General features: G+C 41.5%; 1 protein-coding gene across 1 annotated transcript in view; it reads left to right on the forward strand.

Annotated features, from left to right (window-relative positions):
- Nucleotides 1–100: 100 nt before the first annotated feature.
- The window catches only part of LOC129825989 (mediator of RNA polymerase II transcription subunit 27-like), an 85,454-nt gene continuing 63,249 nt past the window's right edge, over nt 101–22,305 (forward strand). The window contains exons 1-2 of the mRNA XM_055886210.1: nt 101–330; nt 7,222–7,366. Coding sequence (XP_055742185.1) covers nt 128–330; nt 7,222–7,366 — 348 coding nt within the window. The 5' untranslated portion in view covers nt 101–127. The remainder of the gene's footprint in view (nt 331–7,221; nt 7,367–22,305) is intronic.

Consider the following 22,305-nt stretch of genomic DNA (forward strand, 5'->3'; position numbering starts at 1 on the left):
AAATGTATACTGGCAGTTAGCAAATGAGAAGACAGCAGGTACGGAAAGTGTGAACTACATTTCCCTTGCTACGCACTGCATCTCGATGACGGTGTTTATGCGACGTTCATCTCAGCGTGCGAAGAAAATGGCGGACGCAATGAACGTTGGTGTGAATTTAGAAGCATTTTCTCAAGCAATAAGTGCTATTCAAGCACTTCGTTCAAGTGTAACAAGGGTTTTTGACTCTCTGAAAGATGGGATGAAAAACAAAGAAACCCTCGAAGGACGCGAAAAGGTTTTTATTACCGAGTTTCAAGATAACCTGCAGTCTGTGAATCGTGACTTGAAGTGAGTAGCTGTAACGTTAAGTGCTAATGTTAACTAGGTAAATCTTTGCTGTAACACACAAGTTAGCGTGCTAGATAGTTGGATAACGTTCAATCCTCACGCCCAAAGAGTTAATTTCCAACTAGCTAGTATCCATGACTTGGCTGAAGTGTAAATGGTGTGTGTGCGCAACGTTAGCCTAGTTTTACAGACCATTGCTAAATAGTGTGCGCGCGCAAGGGAAATTTATCATAGCAACTAACGTTAGCTAGCTAGCTAAAAAAAAGTACTGACATTCTTGTAGGCACCTATTTCGAATGCATTTTAAAGTCTAGGCCTACACATTGTGAAACGTGTAGCTAGCTAAGTTCACATTACTTTGACGTGAAAGCAAAGTTAAACTCCCAGCAGGAATGGTCTAATGTGCCTCAATGCTGCAAAAGTTTTTTTTCTACACTGAACAAAAATATAAACGCAACATGTACATGTTGGTCCCATGTTTCATGAGCTGAAATAAAGTATCCCAGAAATGTTCCATATGCACAAATCTTATTTCCCTCATTGTGCATCCAAATTTGTTTACATCCCTGTTATTTTGCATTTCTCAAGATAATCCATCCACCGGACAGGTGTGGCATACAGCTTGCTTAAGTATTCACCCCCTTGGCATTTTTCCTATTTTGTTTCCTTACAACCTGGAATTAAAACAGATTTTTTGGGGGGTTGTATCATTTGAGTTACAACATGCTTACAACTTTGAAAATGCAAAATATTTTTTGTGGAACAAACAAGAGAGGACAAAAAACAGAACTTGAGCGTGCATAACTATTCACCCTCCAATGTCAATACTTTGTAGAGCCACATTTTGCAGCAATTACAGCTGCAAGTCTCTTGGGGTATGTCTCTATAAGCTCGGCACATCTAGCCACTGGGATTTTTGCCCATTCATCAAGGCAAAACTGCTCCAGCTCCTTCAAGTTTGATTGGTTCCGCTGATGTACAGCAATCTTTAAGTCATACCACAGATTCTCAATTGGATTGAGGTCTGGTCTTTGACTAGGCATTTAAATGTTTCCCCTTAAACCTCGAGTGTTGCTTTAGCAGTTTGCGTCGGGTCATTGTCCTGCTGGAAGTTAAACCTCTGTTTCAGTCTCAAATCTCTGGAAGACTGAAACAGGTTTCCCTCAAGAATTTCCCTGTATTTAGTGCCATCATCCCTTACCAGTTTCCCAGTCCCTGCCGATGGAAAAACATCCCCACAGCATGATGCTGCCACCACCATGCGTCACTGTGTGGATGGTGTTCTCAGGGTGATGAGGTGTTGGGTGTGTATCAGATAGTTTTCCTTGATGTCCAAAAAGCTCAATTTTAGTCTCATCTGACAATATGTCTGGGGAGTCTCCCACATGCCTTTTGGCAAACAGTTTGCTTATTCTTTTCTTTAAGCAATGGCTTTTTCCTGGCCAGTCTTCCGTAAAGCCCAGCTCTGTGGCGTGTACGGCTTAAATTGGTTCTATGGACAGATACTCCAATCTCCACTGTGGAGTTTTGCAGCTCCTTCAGGGTTATCTTTGGTCTCTTTGTTGCGTCTGATTAAATGCCCTTCTTGTCTGGTCCATGAGTTTTGGTGGGTGGCCCTCTCTTGGCAGGTTTGTTTTGGTGCCATATTCTTTCAATAAAAAAAAAAATGGATTCAATGGTACTCTGTGGGATGTTCAAATGTTGATATTGTTTTATTACCCAACCCTTATCTGTACTTCTCCACAACTTTGTCGCTGACCTGTTTTGAGAGCTCCTTGGTCTTCATGGTGCCACTAGCTTAGTGGTTGCAGACTTTGGGGCCTTTCAAAACAGCTGTATATATACTGAGATCATGTGACACTTAGATTGCACACAGGTGGATGTTATTTATCTAATTATGTGACTTCTGAAGGTAATTGGTTGCACCAGATCGTATTTAGGGGCTTCATAGCAAAGGGGGTGAATACGTATGCATGCACCACCTCAATTGTTTTTGTAATTTTTGTTTACATTTTATTTTTTAAATTTCACTTCACCAATTTGGACTATTTTGTGTGTTTCCATTACATGAAATTCAAATAAATATCCATTTAAATTACAGGTTTTAATGCAATAAAATATGAAAAACGCCAAGGGGGATAAATACTTTTGCAAGGCACTGTATCAAGAAGCTGATTAAAGAGCATGATCCTTAAACAGGTGTAGGGTTCCACATTTTGGAGGTGGGAATTAACAGGAATATATGGGAATTAACAGAAATATATGCAAATGTAATATTAATACTATTTACATGTAGATGTTTTTTTTGCATTGGCTATATTTACCATATCATATGGGGACAGAAACATAAAACTTTTACCTTTAATGAGTAGACATAATTGCAGATGATTAAAGCCTTCCATAGTTAAGAATTTAACTTTAATTAAATGAGTTGACTCTTCACATGGGATGATTTCACTGGACAACAAAAGAAAGGGAATATTGATTGATCCCCAATGATCCATCGCATCTCCAAAAAACGTTTTCAACATCTGTAAAATGAGTCTAGAAACTAAAGCTTTAGTTGTTTTCCTCTCAGGCTCCCATGTCTTCTCCCTGGACCTCCTCAATGTCCACCTCTTGAACATCAGACTCTGAGGTCTCATCTTTACCGTTACTTTCCAACCTTGTTGAGGTTGGCTTGTTGTCAGGCTCAAAAGCCTCAAATTTGCCCGGATGGCCACCAATTTTTCAACCCTTGTATTGGTCAGCTTGTTGTGTGGTTTCCCAAACAAGGACTAGTTGCGCTCTGAGGCGTCTGATGTTGGTGGGATTTGGAGGATGATGGAGGCAACAGGGGAAAGAGCCTCAGATCCACTAAGTCCCTTCCACCAGGTGGCTGATGAGATATGTTGCTACGACTGCCATATTGCATCTCCATCCCAAAGCCTTTGCTTGGAAGTGTATTTCGCCGGACTGCCAAGAACTTTGCCCTCATCCAGGCCAAGGTGGCAAGACATGGTCGTGATGACACCATAGGCCTTGTTGATCTCTGCACCAGACAGGATGCTCTTGCCAGCATATTTGGGGTCCAACATGTACGCTGCGGCGTGTATGGGCTTCAGGCAGAAGTCTTCACGCTTTTTGATGTATTTCAGAACTGCAGTTTCCTCTGCTTGGAGCAACAGTGAAGTGGGCAGGGCAGTACGGATTTCTTCTCTTACATCTGCAAGCAGAGTCTGAACATCAGACAGGATGGCACTGTCTCCCGCAATCCGTGCAATGGCTACTGCTATAGGTTTCAGGAGTTTCAGGCTGCTTACCACTCTCTCCCAAAATACATCATCCAGGAGGATCCTCTTGATGGGGCTGTCTATATCGGCAGACTGTGATATGGCCATTTCTTGGAGAAACTCTTTTCCCTCTAGGAGACTTTCAAACATGATGACAACACCACCCCAATGGGTGTTGCTGGGCAGCTTCAATGTGGTGCTCTTATTCTTCTCAGGTAGATTGCTGCTACAACCCTTCACATACCTAACCATTTCCTTGGCTCTCTTGTAGAGTGTATCCATTGTTTTCAGTGTCATGATGTCCTTGAGGAGCAGATTCAATGCATGAGCAGCACAGCCAATGGGTGTGATGTGAGGGTAGGACTCCTCCACTTTAGACCAAGCAGCCTTCATGTTTGCAGCATTGTCTGTCACCAGTGCAAATACCTTCTGTGGTCCAAGATAAATGATGACTGCCTTCAGTTCAATACACATTGTCTGTATGCATCAGAGGTGAACCAGTTGCATACACAGCTTGAGCAAAACATTCATCAGCATTTCTCTGACTATGTTCCTCTATTCAGTCAAAACTTCTGATTCCAGGAGGACCATGAGCTGTTGCTATCGATAAGGTGTCTGATTCATAATTTTCACCTCGAATAGGAGTAGAGGGATTTTTGTCAGAGGTTGCTTGTTCTGAGGGAACTTTATGCACTTGGCCAGATGATTCTGCATCTTGTTTGCATTCTTCACATGTGATTTGGCACAGTATTTGCAAATGTACATAGCTTTTCCTTCTACATTAGCTGCAGTGAAATGTCATCACACATCCAGATAGTGCCCTTGTCATTTTCCAGTAAAGATTAGAAAAAAAATTGTGAACAAAACCCAAATACAATCTCATGTACAGATAAATAGTTAAGCAGTTAGATCAAACAACTCATTTGTAAGATAAATGTTTTAAAATGAAACGTATGGAAACAGGTGAATTAACTCTCCTGAGTTAGCAGGTTCAAGCAAGGTAAAACCCACATAGTAGCAAAAACTAACTAGCAGAAATTGTTAGAAATTATTTAAACACACTTTGCTGTAGGCTACTTACTATAGGCTATTTACTAGTTAACAAAAAGTAATGTATGTCATATAAAATATATTCACCCCACCCAATATTGTAATCAAAACTTACCAGAAAGCATGTAGTCCTTGGCTCAGTGTAGTAGTGTAGGCTCAATAGCATCTCATTAGTGTGCAAGATCTTGAGAATCAGCTGTACAGTCATGGGCAAAAGTTTTGAGAATGACAGAAATATTAATTTTCACAAAGTCTGCTGCCTCAGTTTGTATGGTGGCAATTTGCATATACTCCAGAATGTTATGAAGAGTGATCAGATGAATTGCAATTAATTGCAATTCACTGATGCGACCAATTACGTTTTTCTTTACTCGCACAGACAAGTCGAAGGGTCACAAATTGTGACTAAATGGTTGCAGTCCGGAGCCCTGACTTGTTAGTGAGTAGCTGAAGGAGTTTTTATACAACAATAATGTCCTGAACAAGTTTCAGTCTGGATTTAGAAAGAAGCATAGCACTACTACGGCGACCATGAAAGTTACTAATACTGGAAGCACTTGATTCTAAACAGCATTGTGTTGCTTTGTTCATTGATTTGTCTAAGGCGTTTGACACCGTAGACTGAGATATTGATGCAGAGCTTGTCAAACATAGGCCTTTCAAGTAAATCTTTTTGTTGGTTTAATGATTTTCTTGGTGTTAGATCACAATGTGTACAGGTTAATGGCATGACTTCTGACAAGCTTTCTTTAAATACTTGAGTGCCGCAGGGTTCCATTCTTGGGCCATTATTGTTCATTATTTATGACTGGTGTGAAAAAATAGCTGATGAGAAGGTAGATCTACACTGAATGTACAAAGCATTAGGAACACCTTCCTAATATTGAGTTGCAATCCATTTTGCCATCAGAACAGCCTCAATTCGTCGGGGTAGGAAATCTACAAATGTCAAAAGCGTTCCACAGGGATGCTGGCCCATGTTGACGCTAATGCTTCCCACAGTTGTGTCAAGTTGCCTGGATGCCTTTTGCATGGTGGACCATTCTTGATACACACGGGAAACTGTTGGCGTGAAAAACACAGGAGTGTTTCAGTTCTTGACACACTCAAACTGGTGTGCCTGGCACCAACCATACCCCGTTCAAAGGCACTTAACTTTTGTCTTGCTCATTCACCCTCTGAATGGCACATATACACAGTTCATGTCTTAATTTTCTAAAGACTTAAAAATCCTTCTTTAACCTGTCTCCTTCACTTCATCTACACTGATTTGAAGTGGATTTAACAAGTGACATCAATAAGGGATCATAGCTTTCATCTGGTCAGTCTGTCATGGAAAGAGCAGATGTTCCTAATGTTTTGTATACTCAGTGTCATCTGCATATACACTATCTATAGGACTGATCTCGCACTAGTTAAGGCATTTCTCAAATTGTAGGAAGCTTTTGTTGTCCAACAACCCTTTTTCCGCTCAAAGCAACCCCCTACTCTGCCTCAGATACTCACTCAAACGAGCCAATAGAGGTGGTATACAAGTACTTGGGATTTCACCTTGATGAAGCTCGGTATTTTAAACCCCACATTCAACAGCTCATTAAAAAGCTTCAACTTAATCTGGGCTTTTTCTTTAGGAAATGTTTTATTTCAAGCTAGAAAAGACAATTGTTGCAGCCTTTGCTGGACTATGATGATATTCTTTACATGAATGCCCCATGGTTTTACCTGCACACACTAGAAACACTACCATGCTGTAGTTAGATTTGTAACAAACACAAGACCTCTTAAACATCACTGTACCTTATATCAGTTAGCAGGTTGGCCATCCTTATAGACATACATGTACTATAAGGCCATTTCAGGGCAGCTGCCCCATCGTCTTGGAATACATCTTGGAAACTAGATTATTTTAATCCAATTTGATGTTAAATGACAGATTATAGGCCTGCTGACCACAAATTGCACATGTGTTTTTAAACCTGCTCTTTTAAGCTCTGTTATGGGCTTTGCGCTGCTAACTTCCATTCATTGTTATGTTTTATGTTGTGTTTACTATATGCTGCTTTCTTGGCCAGAGCTCACTTGTAAAAGAGAGAAATCTGCAATGTGACCTTTCTGGTTCAAGGATAAATACAAAATAAGAAACAAATCAGATGTTTTAAAGCAGGGATGGCAGCCCCCCCCCCCCCCCCCCCCCTCGCGCGCACACACTCAATTAGCCCACATTTCTGAGATTGGTTAGTAAGTCTAACGTCCGGATATCTAAATTTGTAGTAATCATGGTCGAAATACCGAACAGGGTAGTTGCTCTCAATCACATATATTAAAAACTGCAAACACTTCTCTATACCTAATGGCAAAATGTGTAGAATAGCGGGAAATTAGCAAAATGCTAGGCTCTGACTGCATGTGTGGGTATGGATGTGGGTACCCAGACCTGCGATCCACTGCGGCCCCCTCCACAATGAGTTCAGATTTTTTGTGGCCCCCACCCCAATCAGAATTGCCCATGCTTGTGTTGAAGGGAAATACAAGCCTATTCTAACAGCTGCTATTCTATGTACTCATGTAGTGAATTGGAACGCCTCAGTACCCTGGTTGGCAGACCTTCAGAGAGTCATCCCCTTCACAACAGTGGCCTGTTGAGTCTGGACCCAGTTCAGGACAAGACCCCGCTGTACAGTCAGCTCCTTCAGGCATACAAGTGGTCTAACAAGGTAGGCCAAACTTTTCTACTGGGCTACAAGGGAAAAAATACGATACGGACAGAATTCAATTCTAGGGCATAGTGGATTTTCTGCAATGCAGTTTCATGTGTCAAAGATTGGGATCTTGTGGACAATTTCAATGTGAAGCCACTCCCATCGTTAACATTATTTGTTTGATCCAAATTGACGCATGGTAAACACATGATAAAGTTTAGCTTCTGTTTCCTCCGGGATACGCTTCCAGTGTATCAGCTAAAATCCTACAATGACAGCCTGCATTAGTTACGTGAACAATATGCCCCCAGTGCAGCATCTCTGACCACCCCATTGTCGCAACTCTCTAAATACAATGCTCTGATGGAAATGATTCAGTTTTTAAAGCGTATGCTGGAAGTCTTAAATAACAGGTAAGGTAAAGATTGATTTGAAATAAATTGCAGATGCGCGGTATATGGTAACATACTGTATGCCTTTTCTGCCTTTACTGTATGTATCAAGCTGTGACACCACGCCTTCCATTGTTTGTAAGGTCACCTTATAGGATATTGGAAATTCCATGATAACGGAGTGATGCTGAGACTCAGATTTGTTACTTTAAAATGTATGCCCCTTAGTCATAGTACTATTTTCTTAGAGGGCCCTCACAGTGTTCTACAGGAGCACCATTGAGAGCAGCCTGGTACGGCAACTCCGCCGCCGCCGACCGCAAGGCACTACAGAGGGTGGTACGCTCAGCCGAATGCACAATAGAAAAACCTATACACAGTGTGTGCAAATGAGGTAAGATAAGGGAGGTAAGGCAATAAATAGGCCATAGTGGCGAGGTAATTGCGATATAGCAATTAAACACTGGAGTGATAGATGTGCAGAAAATGAATGTGCAAGTAGAGATACTGGGGTGCAAAGGAGCAAAATAAATAAATACAGTATGGGGATGAGGTAGTTGGATGGGCTATTTACAGATGAGCAGGCGGGGCTTTACCTAGCAAAGACTTGTAGATGACCTGGAGCTAGTGGGGTTTGGCGACGAGTATGAAGTGAGGGCCAGCCAACGAGAGCGTACAGGTCAGTGGTGGGTATTATATGGGGCTTTGGTGACAAAACGGATGGCACTGTGATAGACTGCATCCAATTTGTTGAGTAGAGTGTTAGAGGCTGTTTTGTAAATGACATCGCCAAAGTCGAGGATCGTTAGGATAGTCAGTTTTATGAGGGTATGTTTGGCAGCATGAGTGAAAGGTGCTTTGTTGCGAAATAGAAAGCCAATTCTAGATTTCATTTTGGATTGGAGATGCTTAATGTGGGTCTGGAAGGGGAGTGTACAGTCTAACCAGACACCTAGGTATTTGTAGTTGTCCACATATTCTAAGTCAGAACCGTCCAGAGTAGTGATGCTGGATGGGCGGGCAGGTACGTGCAGCGATCGGTTGAAGAGCATGCATTTAGTTTTACTTGCATTTAAGAGCAGTTGGAGGCCACGGAAGGAGAGTTGTATGGCATTGAAGCTCGTCTGGAGGTTATTTAGCACAGTGTCCAAAGAAGGGCAAGAAGTATACAGAATGGTGTCGTCTGTGTAGAGGTGGATCAGAGAATCACCAGCAGCAAGAGGGACATCATTGATGTATACAGAGAAGAGAGTCGGCCCGATAATTGAACCCTGTGGCACCCCCATAGAAACTGCCAGAGGTCCGGACAACAGGCCCTCCGATTTGACACACTGAACTCTATCAGAGAAGTAGTTGGTGAACCAGGCAAGGCAGTCATTTGAGAAACAAAGGCTGTTGAGTCTGCCGATAAGAATGTAGTGATTGGCAGAGTCGAAAGCCTTGGCCAGGTCGATGAAGACGGTTGCACAGTACTGTCTTTTATCGATGGCGGTTATGATATCGTTTAGGACCTTGAGCGTGGCTGAGGTGCACCCATGACCAGCTCAGAAACCAGATTGCATAGTGGAGAAGGTACGTTGGGATTCGAAATGGTCGGTGATCTGTTTGTTAACTTGGCTTTTGAAGACCTTAGAAAAGCAGGGTAGGATAGATATAGGTCTGTAGCAGTTTGGGTCTAGAATGTCTCCCCCTTTGAAGAGGGGGATGACCGCGGCAGCTTTCCAATCTTTGTGGATCTCAGACGATACGAAAGAGGTTGAACAGGCTAGTAATAGGGGTTGCAACAATTACGGCAGATAATTTTAGAAAGAGAGGGTCCAGATTGTCTAGCCCGGCTAATTTGTAGGGGTCCAGATTTTGCAGCTCTTTCAGAACATCAGCTATCTGGATTTGGCTGAAGGTGTGTGCAGGTTAAGGGTATTTTTTATTTTTTAAATCCATTTTAGAATTTTGTAACGCAGTGTCAATATAGAATGCTTTCATTTGAGACATTTTAGTGCATATGGCTATGAGTGCAATTACAGTGCTGCAGTGAACGATCACTAATATGAAGTTTTGTTTAATGTAGCTTATGCCATTCCAGAAAGTATCATTGTTAATATTATCAAGAACCGTTGTCGTCATCTGTGAAAATACTGAAGAATTGTAGCTAGCTAGTGCTATTGTTAAACAGCCTTTGAACTCACATTCAATGAACTGTTGCCTCTTTAGTTCCGTGACAACCCGATCTTGATCAACAGTTAATGTCTGCTAAATGAATCAAAAGGGCACAATACTGTCTCCCTTTACAGTGTGTTGCTGTCTTTGCCAAAGGGAGGATAAAAGCAGTGGATCAATAGCAGTTTTCCGGCTATTGATCAGTCGGCTAAGGCTGTATACCTCTGCTGTCTTTTCCCCTGTCTACATCTGACTTGCTCACCAACACCCACCCAAATCCACTCTGAAGTTTCACTTCTTATGGGAGTTTGTCTCATTTCACCAGTACTTTCCCTTCGTTACCAATGCATGTGGAACTCCGAATGTTGTTGAACTTCTTTTTGGATGTAGATGCAGTCAGTTATTAGTGTTTTCCTTTGTATTTGACTTTCTGTGTAGCACTTCAGTGCTTTCTGAATACGCCTTCTAGATTGTGTCATGCTACTGGGTCTGCGTTTAGGCTACTGAAATGTTGTTTGTTTTTTGCTTTGTTAAAGGTGCAATATGCAGAAAGAGCTCTGCCATTTCCTGTGTGGTAAAATTCTAATAGTAGGCCTAAGTTCAGTATATGTGACAAAACAAACAAACAAAACAAAATAATCATTGTACCATCTAAACCGCTGTGAAATATATTTTCAATAACCCAAAATATTGTATGTTCAGCTCTCTGAAGCTGGTGTACAAAACAGCAAAAACTAACCTTAAGAACAGGAAGCATAGAAATGGCGCACATAGAACCGATCTACCGCTCCTTAGACTTGTTTTCAGAGTGACATTCTATATGAATTTGGTCAGATCGCCCAAAATGTTACATATTGCAGCTTTAAAGGGGCAATCAGCAGTTGCTGTGTACATTTTTTGACTTATAAACTCAGAAAAAAAAGAAACGACCCTGTCTTTCAAAGATAATTCGTAAAAATTCAAATAACTTCACAGATCTTGCTTGTTCAATAAACCATAATTAACGACTGTTCCACAGTTGCATGTTCATTAACTTCTCTGGGATATGTGGGACGCTTGGCCAAAAGCCAGTAAAAATGCAGAGCGCCAAATTCAAATAAATTACTTTAAAAATCAAACTTTCATGAAAAATTAAAGCTACACTTGTTGTGAATCCAGCCAACATGTCAGATTTCAAATAGGCTTTTCGGCGAAAGCAAATTATGCTATTATCTGAGGATAGCACCATAGTAAACAAAGACAGAGAAGCATATTTCAACCCCGCAGGCGCGACACAAAAGGCAGAAATAAAAATATAATTCATGCCTTACCTTTGACGAGCTTCTGTTGGCACTCCAATATGTCCCATAAACATCACAAATGGTCCTTTTGTTCGATTAATTCCGTCGATATATATCCAAAATGTTCATTTATTTGGCGCGTTTGATCCAGAAAAACACCGGTTCCAACTTGTGCAACTTGGCTACAAAATATCTCAAAAGTTACCTGTAAACTTTGCCAAAACATTTCTAACTACTTTTGTAATACAACTTTAGGTATTTTCTTACGTAAATAATCGATAAAATTGAAGACGGGATGATCTGTGTTCAATACAGGATTAAAACAAACTGTAGCTAGCTTTCTGGTCACGCGCCTCTATCTAACAGTACACTTCAAATTACCCTCGTTCTGGATGGCCGTACTTCTTCATTACACAAAGGAAAAAACCTCAACCAATTTCTAAAGACTGTTGACATCCAGTGGAAGCGGTAGGAACTGCAAGAAGCTCAATTAGAAATCTGGATTCCCAATGAAAACCCATTGAAAAGAGTGACCTCAAAAAGAAAAAAATCGGAATGGTTTTGTCCTCGGGGTTTCGCCTGCTAAATAAGTTATGTTATACTCAGACATGATTCAAACAGTTTTAGAAACTTCAGAGTGTTTTCTAACCAAATCTACAATTAATATGCATATCTTATCTTCTGGGGATGAGTAGCTGGCAGTTGAATTTGGGTATGCTTTTCATGCAAACGTGAAAATGCTGCCCCCTATCCTAGAGAAGTTAAGACACTAACAGCTTACAGACGGTAGGCAATTAAGGTCACAGTTCTGAAAACTTTGGACTCTAAAGAGGCCTTTCTACTGACTCTGAAAAACACCAAAAGAAAGATGCCCAGGGTCCCTGCTCATCTGCGTGAACGTGTCTTAGGCATGCTGGAAGGAGGCATAAGGACTGCAGATGTGGCCAGGGCAATAAATTGCAATGTCCGTACTGTGAGACGCCTAAGACAACGCTACATGGAGACAGGACGGACCGCTGATCGTCCTCGCAGTGGCAGACCACGTGTAACAACACCTGCACAGGATCGGTACATCTCAACACAATGGCAACAACAATTTCCCGAGTTACACCAGGAATGCACAATCCCTCATCAGTGCTCAGACTGTCGGCAATAGGCTGAGAGAGGCTGGACTGAGGGCTTGTAGGCCTGTTGTAAGGCAGGTCCTCACCAGACATCACCAGCAACAATGTTGCCTATGGGCACAAACCCACCATCGCTGGACCAGACAGGACTGGCAAAAAGTGCTCTTCACTGACGAGTCACGGTTTTGTCTCACCAGGGTTGATGGTCGGATTTGCGCTTATCGTCGAAGGAATGGGCATTACACCGAGGCCTGTACTCTGGAGCGGGGTTGATTTGGAGGTGGAGGGTCTGTCATGGTCTGGGGCGGTGTGTCACAGCATCATCAGACTGAGCTTGTTGTCATTGCAGGCAATCTCAACACTGTGCGTTACAGGGAAAACATCCTCCTCCTTCATGTGATACCCTTTCTGCAGGCTCATCCTGACATGACCCTCCAGGATAACAATGCCACCAGCCATACTGCTCGTTCTGTGTGTGATTTCCTGCAAGACAGGAATGTCAGTGTTCTGCCATGGCCAGCGAAGAGCCCGGATCTCAATCCCATTGAGCACATCTGGGAACTATTGGATCGGAGGGTGAGGGCAAGGGCCATTCCCCCCAGAAATGTCCGGGAACTTGCAGGTGCCTTGGTGGAAGAGTGGGGTAACATCTCACAGCAAGAACTGGCAAATCTGGTGCAGTCCATGAGGAGGAGATGCACTGCAGTACTTAATGCAGCTGGTGGCCACACCAGATACTGACTGTTGCTTTTGATTTTGACCCCCCCTTTGTTCAGGGACACATTATTCCATTTCTGTTAGTCACATGTCTGTGAAACTTGTTCAGTTTATGTCTCAGTTGTTGAAGGTTATGTTCATACAAATATTTACACATGTTAAGCTTGCTGAAAATAAATGCAGTTGACAGTGGGAGAACGTTTCTTTTTTTGCTGAGTTTTTGATAACATGGATGGTCAGTAGGAATGTGCACCTACCCTTTCAACACGATTCGATTCATTTCTAGATACATGGGCTCCGATATGATACAGGAACGATTCTATGTTTTTTCGGTTTGATTTAGAGAACAAATCGATGTGATTAGGTTATATTCAATACGATTCAATGCACTAACATATGTTGCATAAACAGATTCATTTTATGTTCTAAATTAAAATCTACTACTGATTGAGCTCATGAGCTGGGCCTCTGAACTGGATATCTCTGTTTGCGTGCGTGCGTGTGTGTGTGTGTGAAAATTATGTATGTCTATGGTGTATGTACTATGTAGGCACCTAGGCTGAGCCATAAGGGATACTAGGCATCTACCACCCACTATCAGATTATTGGGGGGAGCAGCAATGTAGCCTGTAGTTTTTTTTGTCCCCCACTTGGTTCTGAAATCAGCATCAGCCACAAATTAACTTGATTAAGATTGTGCTCAGATTGTGTTTGAGCTAGTAAACAAATTAGCTATGACATAGCCAATAAATAAATATATATATATATATATATATATATATATATATATATATATATATATATATATATATATATATATATACACAGTTGAAATCGGAAGTTTACGAACACTTAGGTTGGAGTAATTAAAACATGTTTTTCAACCACTCCTCAAATTTCTTGTTAACAAACTATAGTTTTGGAAAGTCGGTTAGGACATCTACTGGGTGCATGACACAAGTCATTTTTCCAACAATTGTTTACAGACAGATTATTTCGCTTACAATTAACTGTATCACAATTCCAGCGGGTCAAAAGTTTACATACACTAAGTTGACTGTGCCTTTAAACAGCTTGGAAAATTCCAGAAAACGATGTCATGGCTTTAGAAGCTTCTGAGAGGCTAATTGACATCATTTGAGTCAATTAGAGGTGTACCTGTGGATGTATTTCAAGGCCTACCTTCAAACTCAGTGCCTCTTTGCATACGAAAAACCCAAAGAAATCAGCCATTACCTCAAAAAAAGAATTGTAGACCTCCACAAGTCTGGTTCATCCTTGGGAACAATTTTCGAACGTCTGAAGGTACCACGTTCATCTGTACAAATAATAGAACGCAAGTATAACTCCATGGGACCACACAGCCGTCATACCGCTCAGGAAGGAGACGTGTTCTGTCTCCTGGAGATGAACGTACTTTGGTGCGAAAAGTGCAAATCAATCCCAGAACAACAGCAAAGGACCTTGTGAAGATGCTGGAGGAAACAGGTACAAAAGTATCTATATCCACAGTAAAACGAGTCTTATATCGACATTACCTGAAGGCCGCTCAGCAAGGAAGAAGCCACGGCTTCAAACTGCCATAAAAAAAGCCAGACTACGGTTTGCAACTGCACATGGGGACAAAGATCGTACTTTTTGTAGAAATGTCCTCTGGTCTGATGAAACAAAAATAGAACTGTTTGGCTATCATGACCATCGTTATGTTTGGAGGAAAAATGGGGAGGCTTGCAAGCCGAAGAACATCATCCCAACCGTGAAGCACGGGGGTGGCAGCATCATGTTGTGGGGGTGCTTTGCTGCAGGAGGGACTGGTGCACTTCACAAAATAGATGGTATCATGAGGCAGGAAAATGATGTGGATATATTGAAGCAACATCTGAAGACATCAGTCAGGAAGTTAAAGCTTGGTCGCAAATGGGTCTTCCAAATGGACAATGACCCCAAGCATACTTCCAAAGTTGTGGCAAAGTGTTTTAAAGACAACAAAGTCTAGGTGTTGGAGTGGCCATCACAGAGCCCTGACCTCAATCCTATAGATAATGTGTTGGCAGAAGTGAAAAAGTGTGTGCGAGCAAGTAGGCCGACAAACCTGACTCAGTTACACCAGCTCTGTCAGGAGGAATGGGCCAAAATTCACCCAACTTATTGTGGAAAGCTTGTGGAAGGCTATCTGAAACGTTTGACCCAAGTTAAACAATTTGAAGGCAATGCTACCGAATACTAATTGAGTGTATGTAAACTTCTTACCCACTGGGAATGTGATGAAAGAAATAAAAGCTGAAATAAATAATTCTCTCTGCTATTATAGTGGCATTTCACATTTTGAAAATAGTGGTGATCCTAACTGACCTACGACAGGGAATTTTTACTAGAATTAAATGTCAGAAATTGTGAAAAACTGAGTTTAAATGTAGGTGTATGTAAACTTCCGACATCAAATGTATGTATGTTATGTATGTATGTATGTTCAGTTGTAGCTAAACATTTTGAGAATGGCACAAATATTAATTTTCACAAAGTTTGCTGCTTCAGTGTCTTTAGATATTTTTGTCAGATGTTACAATGGAATACTGAAGTATAATTACAAGCATTTCATGAGTGTCAAAGGCCTTTATTGACAATTACATGAAGTTGATGCAAAAAGTCAGTATTTGCAGTGTTGACCCTTCTTTTTCAAGACCTCTGCAATCCGCCCTGGCGTGCTGTCAATTAACTTCTGGGCCACATCCTGACTGATGGCAGCCCATTCTTGCATAATAAATGCTTGGAGTTTGTCAGAATTTGTGGGCTTTTGTTTGTCTACCCGCCTCTTGAGGATTGACCACAAGTTCTCAATGGGATTAAGGTCTCGGGAGTTTCCTTGCCATGGACCCAAAATATAGATGTTTTGTTCCCCGAGCCACTTAGTTATCACTTTTGCCTTATGGCAAGGTGCTCCATCATGCTGGAAAAGGCATTGTTCATCACCAAACTGTTCCTGGATGGTTGGGAGAAGTTGCTTTCTTTCCGGATGCCCCAAACAATCGGAAAGGGGATTCATCAGAGAAAATGACTTTACCTCAGTCCTCAGCAGTCCAATCCCTGCAGCAGACTTTGTGAAAATTTATATTTGTTTCATTCTCAAAACGTTTGGCCACGACTGTATGTATGTATGTATGTATGTATGTATGTATGTATGTATGTATGTATGTATGTATGTATGTACAGTTGAAGTTTACATACACCATAGCCAAATATATTTAAACTCAGTTTTTCAATATGTCTGACACTTATTCAGAGTAAAAATTCCCTGTCTTGGGTCAGTTAGGATCACCACTTTATTTTAAGAATGTGAAATGTCAGAATAATAGTAGAGAGAATGATTCATTTCAGCTTTTATTTCTTCCATCACATCACATTCCCAGAAGTTTACATACACTCAATTTGGTAGCATTGCCTTTAAATTGTTTAACTTAGGTCAAATGTTTCGGGTAGCCTTCCACTAGCTTCCCCTAATAAGTTGGGTGAATGTTGGCCCATTCCTCCTGACAGAGCTGGCGTAACTGAGTCAGGTTTGTAGGCCTCCTTGCTCGCACACGCTTCATTAGTTCTGCCCACAAATTTTCAGGGAGGTTTTCAAGCACTTAATTGTAATTTCTAAGGACCTCCAATGTTATATAATTGTACATTTAGGGCCTAATATAGACCCCCCCCCCCATCCACCCAATAAAAGCATGCAAAAAGTATGCCATTAACACTTCAAGAATAATAATTAAAAATTGACCTTGCCAATGCATTGATATTCAAATTGTTATTGCATTCTAAAATATTTGAGAATAATGTGGACTTTCTGACTCAATAAATTGTATGCATGCATGGCGAATTTTCTGTAGCCTTTGTGGCTGACACAGACATGCATAATAAATCCATGAATAGCAGTAGCATTAATCTTAGCAGGCGTTAATATATGATTTTATTTTCATGGCACATCTGATTTGCACCTATCTCGGTGGACTAATCCATTGCAGAGGCCATGGGGATGCCACAGTTCAAGAAGAAGGGGAGTGTGGCAAAGATGCATAAAGTTCTCTCTCCAGAATGCGCTGTCTCCCACCATTTCGTGCACATTTATTGTTTCATAACTTCATTGTGTGAATTGTTTGACCTTTGACTGTTAGTGTCTATCAGTTCCCCTTTACATGTGTCACCAGTAGTACATTTACCATTAATTGCCATAATTTGTAATCTACAATGTTTGTTTGGTTACGGTAATTTCTGTTAGCATTCAATATATTAGTATTGCAGTCGTTTACCATTCCCATTGTCGGATTGGACACGTTGTTTGCAGAGCTCACAACCTATGCTACACTTGTGAGAAAAACAAAACAAGTTTTGGTTTATTTTCATTCCATTATTGAGTTTTGTCAATTAATTAATTGTATTTTGTTTGGAGTGCTCCTGTCAATGTTAAGGATGCGCACCTGCTTACATATATAGAAGTTGGCCTAGGCTACCGCTAGGCTACCTGACCTGCTAGGCTACCTGGCCTGCTAGGCTACTGCTAGGCTACCTGGCTTGCACGCGATTGTAGGCCTATGAATGTGCATATTTGGGGATGTCCGATGTAGTATTTCTGATTGTCTTAACTCACCACCACTAATGAGCTGTGGAGCTTCTCAAAGTAATATTTTCTTCATCTCAAACAAGTAAACAAAGTCTGTTTTTAGAATCCATTGAGATTGGTAATAGTTGTATTTGAAAAATATTTCCAGCCCTCTCCCTTTAGATAGCCACTCTGCATGAAAGGGAAAAATTTAATGCTCTGATCCAGTGGAAAAATGCCTGATTACGTATTATCCCTTGCACAAACTCACTGGCGCAGGAAACTCTGAGGGCCCAGAATATTTTTTACAATGTTGCAAGTTTGCGAGCGCGAGCTTCGCGCTGACACAGTTGATAGAGAAGGGCCTTGTTCAGGGAGGTGACCAAGAACCCGATGGTCACTCTGACGGAGCTTCAGTGTTCCTCTGTGAAGATGGGAGAATCTTCTAGAAGGACAACCATCTCTGCAGCACTCCACCAATCAGGCCTTTATGGTAGATTGGTCAGACGGAAGCCACTCCTCAGTAAATGGCGCATGACTGGCCACTTGGAGTTGACCAAAGGGCACCTACAGGACTCTGACCATGACCTCTGGTCTGATGAAACCAAGATTAAACTCTTTGGCCTGAATGCCAAGCGTCACGTCAGGAGGAAATCTTTTGCTAGTGCGAGCTTCGAGCTGACATAGTTGATACAATGTTTCAAGTTCGTTGCAGGCAGGCCATGCGTAGCCAATGTGATTCATAGGTTATTTATTTTTATCAGGATATTTTCTACCTGCAGGCTGCAATGTTTTTATGTGTTGGCTATATGTAGAATAATTTTACATAGTTGGCAATATAAATTATTTTTCGATTTGTATCATTTAGATTTAGAATTTAGAACCACATGACAATGATTTTGAGATACAAAGACTATTATACATTTAAATTAAACTGTTCCACAAAAATGTGCATTTGAAAATCATAACCGGCACGCAGATCAGTAGAAATGGTAAGATAAATTAGCACTCCAAATGGAAAGGTTGCCGACTCTGGGTGTAGCCTATTACCAGCAACTTCAGTAGCGTAACCGCAGAATCTGCTAAGGCCAGTAACAGCGGACGGAGGAGGGTTGGAAATTATTATTTTTCTTCTTCATGATCTCTGGCTCCAACTTGAGTCATTTGTGTGGTTTAAGTATTTAATCAAAGAGCGTGCTCAAAACATCAGACAAGTTCAGTGTATATATACATACACTGCTCAAAAAAATAAAGGGAACACTTAAACAACACAATGTAACTCCAAGTCAATCACACTCCTGTGAAATCAAACTGTCCACTTAGGAAGCAACACTGATTGACAATAAATTTCACATGCTGTTGTGCAAATGGAATAGACAATAGGTGGAAATTATAGGCAATTAGCAAGACACCCCCAATAAAGGAGTGATTCTGCAGGTGGTGACCACAGACCACTTCTCAGTTCCGATGCTTCCTGGCTGATGTTTTGGTCACTTTTGAATGCTGGCGGTGCTCTCACTCTAGTGGTAGCATGAGACGGAGTCTACAACCCACACAAGTGGCTCAGGTAGTGCAGCTCATCCAGGATGGCACATCAATGCGAGCTGTGGCAAGACGGTTTGCTGTGTCTGTCAGCGTAGTGTCCAGAGCATGGAGGCGCTACCAGGAGACAGGCCAGTACATCAGGAGACGTGGAGGAGGCCATAGGAGGGCAACAAACCAGCAGGAGGACCGCTACCTCCGCCTTTGTGCAAGGAGGAGCACTGCCAGAGCCCTGCAAAATTACCTCCTGCAGGCCACAAATGTGCAATCCTCACTGGTACCCTAGTTTATAGAAAGACCCATATCTAAAAATGACCGTATACACAGATTGTTAAAAGCAAAACTACCAACACTATTGCTGATGGTGAACCTGAACAATCAAAATCAAATCTATTGTTAACCCTGTTCAACAGGTATAAGCCAGATGAGTAGTCTCTCTCAACAGTGCATAGACAGCAAATGACATAGGTTGTCACTCAACTAATAAAGCCTAATATCACGTAAGCCATTTTAGTATTTGAATGCTGAAGGTGCCATGCAGATGTGCAACATCAAGAACGGGCCACCTACATCGTGTTAGTCAGCACGCGAAGCTGGGCACAGCGCGCGGTTTGACTAGGCTACTAAGATTGCCTGGGGTTTTTCGGCACGCAAAATGACATGAAGATCAATGACTGTCGACACCGTTACATGCAGATCGATGCTGAAGGAGAGGACGCATCGATTGTCACAAAATATGATGTATTTTCGGAAGCTAGAAACAATGTAATATGAGCAAAACATGTTAGTGAACTGTCGATTCGTAACATTTGCATTGATTTTCAGACCAATGCACGCTACATTTGGATCGGTTTGGGGTCTGTGTACCGATACACTTCTATCTTAGGCATCGGTCCCCGATTTTAAAATGTTTATCTGTGAATTATTACATCCCTAATGGTCAATCCTTGCATCCACCGTTCTGTCAATGAATTTGAGTGGTTACACTTCTCCAGCCCCATCCCTCAGCTTTTTGAAGAAACAATGGTAGGGAGAACGCTTCGTTATTGTTTCATCTGCGGATTGCCACTTTAAAGCCACGAGTGAGTGCTCGTGTTGCATTTTAAATCAGGACTCGTATGTTTCTTTTGGTCCATAAAGTAAGATGTTGTGTGTAAAAGAGCGAGAGATGCACAGTGGTTGATGAAGGGAGGGAGGTGTCTTTCTCTCTTTCTTTTCCCCACTTCCCCCTCTCTCCAGTCTTGTTGTGTTTTCCCACACTCCCAGGCCACAGCCCTGGGGTGAAGCAGAGTTAGAGGGGGATTAGCTCTGTCTCCCCCACACCTACAGAGGGTGTCCAGAGAAGGGCCGGGGCTCTGGTGCAGGAGTATCGACGCTCTTTGTGCACTTGGCCCAAGACTGCAGCGCTGACCCTTTCCTGCAGTCTCTATGTTAATGTAAACACAATCGATGAAAGTATTACCAGTTCCGCAAATAGAGGTTCTGGAAGCTCAGACCAAGTCCATGAGACAAATACAGATATTCGAGCCACTTTATAATCAGTTTGCACCCTACACAGTACAGAAGTTTGCACAGTTGCGATGTGTGCACCAATGGTAGTCTATACCCAAGCTAGTGGTAAACCAAAGGCATAAACAAGGGTACATGATGCTTCTGAAATTGCCATTCTTCTCAGTTTATTTTTCCTTTTTACATGAATTGCTTTCCAGGATATTCAAAAATTTTAAGTCTCATAAAATTATATAGCTTGGTTTTGAAATACAACCATATTTCGAGAAAGGATATATGCAAGGATGAGTAAACATTTCATTTAAGGGAAACATGTTCAGCCCACGGCTCCTAGTTGTCACTCACCACCATAGCCCAACCTTAGATGTGTTCTGTTTGAGAAAGCTCAAGGTCCACTTCGTCCTGCGGCCTATGTTTAGTTTAGCAGAAGTAAAAAAAAAAATATATATATATATTTTGAAATTGCTCTAATGAAAGGTGACCATGTAACTCACTTGGTAGCCTTTTTGCCTTGTCAAGTTATTTTTTTGGCTTAAGCAAGGTGAATTGTATATTAGCCAACTTCTCTGACCTCAGTGTGTCTCTGTGTGAAAACGCTCACTCTCCTACACTGATGCATCATAAAAAATACATACACAATTCCAAAATGCTTGTGACTAAGACTTTTTAGTGTCCAGGACCATAGGCTACATGCCAGGGGGAAAAAGTATATCGGTTTGTTAACTACATCAGTATTGACTGCTAAATCCTAATTGCCTGCTGAACTAGCGGCAACAGCAGATTCAGCCACTCCCCATTACAGAACCACGCCACCATTCGGGTTAATATTCCCGCCTCCCTCCACTTCAAGCACTACCTTGATTTGACAGAAGAATCAGTGACACATCATTTTTGACATGCACCAGGGTAAATCAACCTTTGTCAAAATAATCAGTGACACTGTGCTCTTCTTCACCAGAGACTTTTCCCCTCTCAGATTCAGAAAGGGTTGCTGACTAATGTTAACATTTTTATGAAAGGTCTGTCACGAGTGATTAGGGTTATCCCTGTAAAGACCGTCAGCATTGCCAAAGTGGAAAATATACAGGAAAGTATCAACTAGAAAAGATGATTAGGTCACAAGTCTCATAGTTTGCATTCAAGTTGAGATGTCTATTCTGCAGCTAGAGAATATTGAGGAAAATGTAACTTTCGGGCAGAGGGGGAATTTCCTAATGGATAACTCTTAATTCACATCAGAATCCAATGGGATAGAAATCTCACTGATAACATCTGTCCACCCCCATGGTTATGCATCCAGTATTAATCAGACAAAGACAGATGGCAAAACATTTGGTCTCCAGCTATCTGTTGTCCTTTTCAGAATTTCCTCGATAGAGGCTTGTTTTTTCCCCGTACTTCTTGATATGTTTGTTTGGTTTTTGTTAACCAACTGTCATCAGTGCCAACAATTAAATTCCCAGTGATTATGTACAACAGCTTTAGGAAGACTGATTATGTAGAGCTCAGATGGTTTGCAACGTTTTTATAGACTTTTTTATCTTGAGAGGATTGTGTCATTTTCATATTTTAATGAGCCAATTGCGTAGCCCAACTTACAGACAAAATTGACAGAAAACAAACTTAAGATTATGGTTATGTACATATA

Source organism: Salvelinus fontinalis, chromosome 28, assembly GCF_029448725.1.
Source record: "Salvelinus fontinalis isolate EN_2023a chromosome 28, ASM2944872v1, whole genome shotgun sequence".
NCBI lineage: Eukaryota > Metazoa > Chordata > Actinopteri > Salmoniformes > Salmonidae > Salvelinus > Salvelinus fontinalis.